The sequence below is a fragment of the Osmia bicornis genome, chromosome 16 (assembly GCF_907164935.1).
Source record: "Osmia bicornis bicornis chromosome 16, iOsmBic2.1, whole genome shotgun sequence".
NCBI lineage: Eukaryota > Metazoa > Arthropoda > Insecta > Hymenoptera > Megachilidae > Osmia > Osmia bicornis.
In genome coordinates this window covers 4,596,621-4,607,350 of record NC_060231.1, presented here as the reverse complement: position 1 = coordinate 4,607,350, position 10,730 = coordinate 4,596,621, and the positions used below count along the sequence as shown (strand labels likewise).

The window sequence follows — 10,730 nt, the reverse complement described above, 5'->3', positions numbered from 1 at the left end:
AGCGGGAAGGATGGTGTCAGGTGCGCGGAACCGATGAGACTGAAACTGAATTCCGTGATTACCATTTCCAGAAAGCTGTATTAGAATTCTTTTCTGTGGAATTTAAATATTTGAAAGCTTCGTTAATTAAATAATAAAATTTGTCAAAAATTTTTCAAAAAATGGAACTTCAAAGAAAATGTTTCCTAAAATTTCGAAAGAATAAAATATTAAAAATTCAGATTTTCATCAGAAAATAAGAATAAAAAAGAAGAAAATGAAAAATAACGAGGAAGAATGAAGGACCACGAGTGAAATCAGTATACAAAATATAATTGGTCGGTAAACATAATACAATATCGAAGATATCAATCAAATCACAAGGCAGCTATAAAAGTAATATAACGCTACGATCACAAATAAGACAGCAGTGAACGCTGGATAAAATTAATCTCGTAACTGAAAGAAAATGGGAACAGATCCTATTCGATATTCCAGTATCTTTGCGACGATATAAAGTCAACGATCTTTAGCAACCATGAAAATACCGATCCAACGGTTTTGCTCTTCGTTAGTGATCGTGAATATTCATGCGATACAGATCGATCCGGTCTATCGAAAACTGAAACCGCTAGAAAGCCGGAATCATCCGGCACTTTCCTCGATCTCGTTCACAGTGTGAACCTTACTTGACTGTATATTTCCGTTTTACTTGCTTTCCCTTTGAAGCAGTTTAACCCTTCACAATACGACCTTATTTAGCAATACAATGTTCTAGGAATTTTAATAATATCGTTTCAAGACACTTGGGCCGCATTTTGGCGGGAAAGGTGGCGCTAGTAGCGCCAACTCGATGAGATTACTAACTTCTGAACGCTATATTTTTAAATATTTTGATGAAATTTAAATAGTTTATTAATGATGCGCGATATTGAATCAAATTATTAAAAGTATAGCCTCGAGAAGATTAATTGTTCACGCGAATGAAAGTAGACCCGGTTCTCATTCATTATCTGTTATTTATTCGTGAATATCAAACATTTGCTGGGTCCACAATGGCGACCAAGATAGTCGAAGCCCCATGGTGTGGATTCGCACGTTGATACACAGCAGGGAGATCAAAAAACGGACTGACTTCCGGGGAACAAATTAGAGAGCCTACAGTAGAGCGCGGACCATCGCGAGTAGAGTGAACTTTCGATTTTGCAATGGTGCGCTCTTTTTTCATGCATGCTGCGTCGAACTAATTGAAATTTATCGAGGCGCGATCGATTTGGCAAGAAACTTGGAAACACTGTCAGTGTACTGCTTCTATATTCTTTATCCGTTGGCTAGAAAAATAGTGACTCTGTCTGGCGTTTAGAAAATACAAGGGTGGCTCTCGACAATCACAGTGTTTCCTGCTTCCGTAAGTTGGAACGATGCTATGCAGAAAGGAATCTCGACTGAATCATGCTTAGTAAAAGGATTGTGAAGTTAAACCTTGCTCTTGCAAGGAATTCCAATAATGATCTCTCGTGTAACCTCGTACCCATGAGACCTCTGATTTTGGACTTTGTTAAAATTAATCAGCGTTTCTTGAAAAATCAAGATAATTATTATGGTGACTGTTTCTCCAATGATTCAGTGGAAAATATATTTTTATAGTACAGCATCTGGAAATACTGTGTTGTTTCATCCCCACCATGTCGATACCACGCCCCCAAGGGGCGTTCCTAACCTATCTAATACTACAGCGCCCTCTGACCGCGTGAATTCGAACAAATAATTGCAACAAAGTGCTGCTTTTGTTCCTTTCTGCATAAAATAACGCTCTCTGCCTCGAAAGTTAAGTGAAACAATTGAAGCACGCGATCCAATTACGTTCGAAATCGTTTCTGGCCGCGCGATCGAGCGGAAATAAACGTAGTAAAGAAAGAAATAAGCTTAACTCAGTCACTGAAACGGCTATGTACACTCTTGGACACACGATTGCCATCTACAGTCATCTATCCCTAAAGAAAGGACAACAGAGAAAGGGAAAGTTCTCTGTTCTTCTCTTTTCTATCTCTACCTCTGTACGGTACTGCCTAGAGCCTTTAGCAACGCATATCACAGTTACAAAAATTCAACGTTTTGTCGCGCAACATTTTCTTATCCGGGTGTAATCGAATCGTGTTTTTACGAAGAATTCGAGGCTTTCGTCAGCCGGTGTTGCGTCGCGTTTCGTTGGAAAACACTCATGATCGTGTTCTGAAATATTTAAGGCTGCAATTATGCCAGCTCAGATATTGTTTTTGCTTGGCTGAGCTGGCTTCGAACAATAGCAACGCAACTCGTACCGACGAAACATAGGTTATGTGGAGTTGTGCCTGCTGGAAGCTCCACCGTGTCGCTAGTGTCGTTCGTTGAATTTAAATTTGAAGCCTTCGCGTCAAAAAATGGAGATGAAAATAAAGAAAATTTTTATCATTTGTGCAGTAATTAAATTCGTGTCCCGTAACTGATCACACTGTCGATTTCTATTCTCCTACTTGGCATAAAAAATTTACGAGTACTTTCACGGCGATACTGTCATGAATATGTATGAAACACACAAGAGAAGACTTCTCTTTTACATGGAATTCCAGAAGGCTGAACGGAACACAGTGACCCGTTTCACTTCCGGTCACGTACCTTCAATTATAAACAGTTCACTGACGCGAAGAACTTCAGCTCTCAACTATTGGACGAAAATGTATCATTTGTTACAATTATTTTGTTCATTTGTGGTATACGATGAAAAAATTTAGGAAGACGTACAAAAATTTCATCAATGGAAAAAATTGTTATGACATTCAATGAAACGCAGGGTGTTTCAGAAAGTGGTCCCACATTTTAATTGGCAGCCATCTTTATCAAACACCCTGGCTTTCTCAAAATTATATTTCTTGAGGAAATCCTTTTATTTTCACCACAAATGAACGGAGGTGTTCACTGAATAGAAATCCTACTAAAAAACATTTTCTCAAAAATTTCAATGAAAACTACTTTCAAAATCTAATTATCATGCCAGCCTTTGTATGGATAACCAAGTACCCAGTGAATGGATATTCAAAGAACATAATTATTAATAAATAAATGGATAGCCGGTTGCCCATACAAAGATTAACAAATCGATGTCAAGAAAAGCAAACAGAAACACTCTTTCGACAATAACTCATAAGAATATTGTCAAAAAAATCTTCAGTCATCTCTTTATCGAAAAACTGTCCGCTTCGATGTCGAGCAGTTACACGCTGGCACAAAAGCAACGTCCAAGACGATTCGCTACGGAAGTGTGCATATCTTTTTCTTTTTTTCTGGAATGCAATTAGTGTTTCTCGATCATCGTACAATTTTTCCAAGTTTTTCAAATATCCGATCAAAGAGACGCTTGTCTAACTCTATGCCTGCAGCCCGTAGCTTCGTGCTTACGCGTGAACGGCTATCGTTTATAAATATACATTACGTTTAACACAGTATATATATCGCTACAGTTATTTTACACTATTTTCAAGTAATGGTTTCGTGACGGGTCGCATTGAGTCTGTCTTCATCTGACCTGGTCTAACAAGACGGAGGCCGCTAAATCTACGTCGTATTCAGTCTGCTTCAGAGCACCCTCGCACTGCTGTCTGTCTGCCAAGCCTAATCTGAAATTGCAATGGTTTCAATTATATAATGATTCTTAACATCATTCAGTTTATTGCACACTTCAATTATTTCAACTAAGAAAAAATCCTTGCAGTATCTATTTAACAGTCGTGTGTATACAGCATTTAGTACATGACGAAATTTTACCAACTTCACGCAACTGTAAATAGAAACGGGCGAAAACTCGCGAAAAGAAAGTGAATGGAATGTTAAATAAGCTGTGAACACGATGTGCTACATGTACAGTTATAAATTTAGAAAATTGCAATCTTTTTTAATTAGAAGTATCGAAAGGATGAGAGATAAAATGGACCAAATACCATTAGTGTACACTAATTTTAAGTTTGGTCATACCCATCCTTAGTGTACATCATTTTGATCAAAATGTGTCCTGTTCGAACTTGTCACTACCTGGACCCCCAATTCGCTGAATAGTCTTTTTGGTCCATTTTTCTCAATCCTCTGCTTTTATCTCGCTGCCAAAAGGCAGAGCAAAGGGTTCAAATGTACCTGAAAAGTGACTCTACTTTGGCCTGTCTGTCCTTCAGGATCTGTTTGGCTGCCTGATTAGTGTCCCACCCAGTGGCCTGCAGAGCTGTGAGTATTTCCTGTTGCGACGCGTCGGTCGCCTCTCGTTGCACCTTCATCACTTTGTTTGCACGGAACTCGTCGTTGAGGGACATCACCAGCTGCTGTGATACGGCCGTCAGAGGGGGACTCACGCCGGAGGGGTACGCGGATGCGGAGGGGGCTAATTGAGTATTAACGACCGTCTCGTTCATCTGAGGAGGCAGAACTCGCGTTACGGAAGTCTGTGGCGTCACGGCGCCCTCTTGAGGTACGTTCGTGTGCGTTAGTTGTAATAGATTGGAATTAGTCGCCAGATTACTCGCTAAATTGGACTTGGCTGCGACACTGTGGACCTGCACCAGTCCGTTTTGGACAGACTTCATGGGACTCCAGGCTGGCGGAGGAGGATTGTACACGGGAGGTTGTTTTAGGTGGGGGCTGAAGTCGCAGAGATGACTTTGGACCGACAGATTCCTTGCCGGGCCAGAACGGACCTGAGAGGAGCTGGCGGTCCCCTCCGGATGGTGGTTATGACTTAGGTTACTTGTGGAGTTGGAAGCGGACGAACCACTCGCAGCATAGTGGTTCCTGAGGATATTCTGTTGGACAGTCTTATTGTATAAAGTATTGAACTCGTTCTGGGACAGTTGGTCCAAGTTTGGCACTGTCTGTTTCAGCTCTGCGTACACTTGTTCCGAGAACACCATAGTGGCGGGCTTTGGGACGATGTTGCTGGAGTGTGCTTGCTGGAGATCGTTCTGGATCTGAGTTATCCCGTGGGTCGCATTGGACAGAGGAAGATTCTGAATGTGGACAGCCTGACTAGCCGTGGGTAACGAGTTCTGTCCGTGGTTGAAGTTCGTCTTGGACACGTTGCACTGGTTGCTTAAGTTACTGGGCGCGATTTGTAATAGGTTCAAGTTCGCCTGAGTATTACCGTAGGTGCTGTGCTGGGATGTCTGCGCCTGCTGCCAGATCTGACCGACCATTTGTTCGGTACTCGTCTCTAAGACTCGTTGCTGGTCAGCAGGCTGTATGCGAGGTTGTTGAATGTTCGAAGTTTTGGACTGCCAGGAGTTTTGCACCTTGCTAGGCAGGTTATTGCTTCTGTAATCGATTTGAGGAGACTTGGGCTTCGCAGACTGAGGCGGAGGTCTCAGCGCCGGAATCGTATTCTCTTGCAACTTATTCACAGAAGAGTAAGAGTCAGAAGATTCTGGATTCTGCTGACTGGCGTTCATATTCTTGCTCGCCTCTTTCTCGCCCAGGTGCTTTTCCAATTCGGCTAGAAAAGCTGGGTCTAGTTTCTTGGGAGAAACGTTGCACGCGTTTATGGTCAGCTCGCTCAGAGTTTGTGCCAGGTCGTGGTTCGATTTTGGCTTTACAGGACTCTCGTTTGGAGCGACAGGCGGAGGGGGAGGTACTTCAGTATTCGGCACATTGCGGCTAGTTACATTTACATACGTCTGTGACTCTGTTTGCATATCCTCTGGCCAATTCGACCAATTCGCCATGGGAGGACTAGGTTTGTCTATTTCGGTATAGTGATTCTGACTGTACGCGTTGTTCTCCTCAGAGTCGACGTTCACGTTCAAATTAATACTGTCATTTCTGTTCTCCTTACTCAAGTTTATAGAATAATGATTCACGTCTGACCCAGATTCTGGAGCAAAGTAATTCGCGCTGCCCTGGCTGCCACTGGCGTCTTGATTCTGTACACTCCCATATGTCTGAGTCTTGAAATATCGACTGCTAACATCCGATGGAACGTGGCTGTAGTATCTCGACTGTGGAAGTTTCATGAATACCGAAGATGTGTCGAATGGATCCGAATAAGCAGGATCAACGTTCCCTGGGAAATTGGCGTAGGTCCGGGGATCGTCTTCCTGCCAATTCGTCTGTTGTCGTTCCATGTCGTCGATTGGTTCGTCAAGAATATTGACCACCCGCCGACAGGCAGTATCTGATTGTGCTACATTAGTGTTCACTATCTCTTCCGGAGATAAATCGATCAAACTACCCTCTTGGCTGCTGCTCGGAGCCGAGGTGTTCGTCGACTTCACAGGACTAGCTCGTATATCGTTCTGAAGTTTCGTATAATTGAACTGCTTTCTCGATCGCGGTGTACTGCAGGAAAATTTCTTTTTCAAGTGACTGTCTGGCGCTGTCGCCACCCCCACAATGTCGGGAGGTTCCATAGGATTCCGCAAGTACACATCGTCTATGTAAGTAGGGCTGCCCCAACTTTTGCCGAAGGGAGCACCGTGACCCGTATGAATAAAAGAATTTTCTAGCGGTTTACTGATGTCCTCCGGTTGCTTACGCCTCATAGGATCGACTAAGCAACGGGGGAAGGGTCCAATTTGGAAAGTTCGTTGATTCTGACCCTTCCACCAGTAATTCTCTGGTCGACCGTCCAAGATGACTATCTGATCACCTTGTTCGATGGTCATTTTATCAGTTTCCTCGAAATGATTTACCGCTTTCATTACAGCCGGGACCATCCCAGTCAGGGACGTCCGCAGAGATGCGAAAGTCGGTCTCTCCGATGGTTCGCGGGCCCAACAGCGCAGCATCAGTTGGTACATCACTGGTGGCGTTGCTTCTGGTTCGTGCAACCGTTCTCCTTCTCTGTCGATCTTTCGCAGGATTTCGGACCCATTCAAACCCACCCATGGCTCCTCGCCAAAGGTAAGCATCTCCCACAACGTGACACCGAACATCCAGACGTCCGATGCGTGGCTGAATTGACGCGCTTTCAGGGATTCTGGGGCACACCAAGGAAACGGCACTTTCTTGTGTTCAGTCATCACGTAACAATCTTCTTGCTGAGGCAGTGCCCTCATTAGGCCGAAGTCACCGATCTTCACTTTATCCACTGTACTTAGGAGAACGTTTCTGCAGGCCAAGTCGCGATGCAAGAAACGTTTTGCTTCCAAGTACGCCATACCAGTGGCCACTTGTAAAGCGTAATTGCAGATGGTTAATACTGAAATCCGACCACCCTGTTTCCGCAGGTAGTCTAATAGTGCTCCAAGAGGCGCAAGTTCTGTCACCATCATCATTGGCTGTGACAACACCACTCCGTACAATCTAAAAACAATAATTGAACGTGTTAGTGAAAATTATTGGGAAAAGTTTAACTTAATCGATTTGCGCCGTTTTTAACAGCTGTACCGAATGAGATTGTGATGGTCCAGTGTATGCATTGCTTGGACCTCAGAAACAAAGTCTTCTATGACGCTTGGCTGTGTCAAAGCATCTGCTTTAAGAACCTTCACTGCAACTGGCAATACTCTACCAGAAGGAGAGGTCCACTCTCCCTTTCTAACAACACCGAAACTGCCATCGCCCAGTTTTATCGATAGCATCACATCCTTGTCCTGAATCAGACATGTTAACACAGAGGAACCTTCAACCGGTTGAGAAGATCTTTTATTACTTTTGGTGCTGCTACCAGGTCTAATCTTAGTCATTAAGCTTTTCTTCCATTGTGTGGTCCTCTTTTTCTTAACAGCATCCAATAAGCGTCTGATGCCTGGCTTTCCTAGACCTATCTTTTCAAGGTCCTCTGACTGCACATAGTCAAAGTGGTGCAGTCTAGTAACCTGCAGATCATCTCTTATCCTGGTGAAGAACTGGGAGAGCTGAACATCGTGCAATAGTTCTTGCAACCATTCGGTTCCCTCATCATCTGCCATATTCATTTGTTCTAATATCCTAAAAAAAGTTAATCACTATTAATGATTAATTCAATATAAATCATGTTCATATTTTAAATTGCAGAATAAATACAATTAACATAAATAATTACCAACAATTAGTTCTTGGATATCTAGGGATAAAAGAAAACAAAATAAAAGAAAGAATAATTTATTTATTTAGATATTACAGTAGTAAAGGAGGTGGGTGTTATTAATACAAGGAAACAACTTTCATACAATTTCAACTCTCTTTATTTTTGTATTCAAACAATTAGTACCAAAGCCATTGCCCGGGCATATGAAATGGGATAGATACATTTATCATTCATTCTCGTCTCCCCTTGAACAGGAAATGAAATAATGTTTAACTCTGAGTGGAAGCACTGTTGGCGCATGCCATGCCATGCATTGCTTCATGACTACAAACAGAAAAAAATACTGTGCAATATAAATTGCACGTACACCAAGTATTTGGTACAAATACTTGTACACCACTGCACTTTGCAGCCAGATAGGAAAGAATGTGCATCATGCAATCACTGCATATACCCTGTGTTCATAAAAAAATGATTGAACAAAGCACTCAATCATTCATTAACGATAGAAGAACACGATATACAATCGTGGACTTGGAAAAAAAGAAAGTATAGGAGGAAAAATCTTCGTGAAGGACATGAACCGCAATCACCGAGCAGATAAAAAAAAATTAATCAAAGCAAAGCCAACACTCGTCTCGGGTCAACCGTTAAGGTTATCGCCTTGAACGATAAAAACGTCGAAAGGGAAACCATTTAAGTAAAAGGCAGGTCCTGACGAGGTGGAAACATCGATTACCTTTTAACGAGAAAAACCAGCCTCGAGAGAAGTTACGTTTCCATTCCGTCGGCGTGCGTGATCGTCGCTATGGGAATCCGTGTGTTTACGGTCTCGATGCGTACACAACGGGAGGAAACACTATATGAAAATCAACGAAGGCGACGATGAAATTCGAGTAGAATCATCGCCACTCGAGGAGTCTTGACATTTCTTTTTTTTTTCTCTCTTCCTTTTCACTTCCTTGTTCGTCTGTTACTTCGCGAGTTAAGAGCAGACGGGACGCGCACGAGAAAAAGGATGCTTAAAAGGAGGAGTAGCAGACAGAGGATTCGCAACAATGTTCTTTTCATTGGATTTCCAACCGAACGGCGTCCGACAGACTTTCACCGTACGAATTTCTCACGCAACGCATTGTTATGCACCCGACAACGGAGAGTTTTAACCTAAAACGGGTCCGCGCTTTTCGACCCTTCTCAAATAGATCCGTTCGGACGCGCCTCGTTCGCCGCTTCGAAACGCGTCCACCACATTTTCGTCGGCTTTTTGAAACTTCACACGACCAACACGAAACACCGATCCGTCCGACGATACACAAATTCGCCTACTGCCACGGACTTATGCACGGTTGAAACTTGATACTGTTCGTGTAGATGGCGCTACCTTGCAGATTGCAGAAATCAATCCGTAAATTGCAACGGAACGTTTACTGCTTTAATAATGAATTCTTGAGCGATTTGACGAATAGTTTTGTTGTCTGAAGAATTAAAAGATGTTTGGAGGTATGTTTGAGGATTTGGAGTGGATTTAGTTTGAATATATTAAAGATTTTTGTGATTAAGAAAAAGTAACTAGATGGAAGAGCGTTGGAAGGACGAAAGGACGCGGGAATGTTTAAATATTGTAATTTAATTAAAAGATATTTAATATTAATTTTAAGTAATTTCTTATTATATTTGTTAATGTAAAGTATCATGATATAGATGCGATGTTGAGTGTTTGTAATTGGAGTTTCTTTGAGGTTGGTAGGATTATGAAAACGTTCCTAGTGTAGGGCTTTATCACTATGGTTAAGGACCAAAGAGCGCGGGAATTTTAAACGTTCTTTACTGAATGCATCGTATCGTAAATACATAAAAATAAAAGAAACTTTGAATGAAGGTTTTTATAAACGATATAATTACTAAATAAGTAAAATAAGGAAACTAGAAAATATGATTCGAAGTATACACGTTTTATTATTAACACAACCATCAACGAAATTCACTGGTGCACCCGCAGTTTCGCTTTCGATACAATTTCAATTGCATCTTCGACCCGCAGATCCAGTATACGAGCTGTGAATGACAAGGACGATAATTATATAGCTGATGATTATCGTTATTGTGTCACCCACATCGCTCGTGTGTACTCCTTCTCTCTCTGTTTGCATTTTAATACTTTCGTTCGGCCGCCTTTTGTGCACGATAATGAATTCGATTCGCGTCCCACGGTTGCGTCATGCCTGTTCAATAATTCAGAGACGGGCTGCAAATTTGTTGCACCATTTAAGAAAACGTCTCGACTCTGATGCACACGCGTTTCACTGTATGCAAAATGAAGTCAAGTGAATACATTACCGTCGACTGGTACAGTTCCTTAGCTTGTTTAACCTGATTTTCTTTCGATCATAATGGGAGTAATTCAGAAACTTTTTATTTCATAATTTTTGCAACTCAAACAGCAGCCGGGTCATTTGTGACATATATATATAACTAATTGTCAAAAATTTATGGGGTGCTTTTGACTAAAATTAAATACTCCAATTTTTAAACAAAAAATTGTTTCATATTGGAAAATAACACCTAAAGGAATAATTTATAAAACACTGATTAAGCCAAGATAACTTTTTCAAAATTCAAATTATATTTAATAAAATGGTTGAATTTATTGAACTGTTAATGATTAAAAGATTAGTAAATTGCATGCGTGATTTTTCAAGATTACTATAATGACGTGAATTTATTATGA

At 41.5% G+C, this 10,730-nt stretch overlaps 1 protein-coding gene across 2 annotated transcripts; it reads right to left on the bottom strand.

Annotated features, from left to right (window-relative positions):
- Positions 1-291: 291 nt before the first annotated feature.
- LOC114871501 (activated Cdc42 kinase Ack) lies at positions 292-9,638 on the bottom strand. 2 transcript variants are annotated; one of them, XM_029177471.2, is made up of 5 exons: positions 8,742-9,638; positions 8,018-8,038; positions 7,381-7,923; positions 4,144-7,296; positions 292-3,632 (listed from the first exon to the last, which is right to left on the bottom strand). In XM_029177471.2, the coding sequence occupies exons 3-5, from the start codon at positions 7,908-7,910 to the stop codon at positions 3,533-3,535; spliced, it is 3,783 nt and encodes a 1,260-aa protein (XP_029033304.2). In that variant the 5' UTR covers positions 7,911-7,923; positions 8,018-8,038; positions 8,742-9,638; the 3' UTR covers positions 292-3,532. The 2 variants fall into 2 exon arrangements, with proteins under 2 accessions (XP_029033304.2, XP_029033303.2); XM_029177470.2 differs by lacking the exon at positions 8,018-8,038.
- Between the last annotated feature and the right edge of the window lie 1,092 nt (positions 9,639-10,730).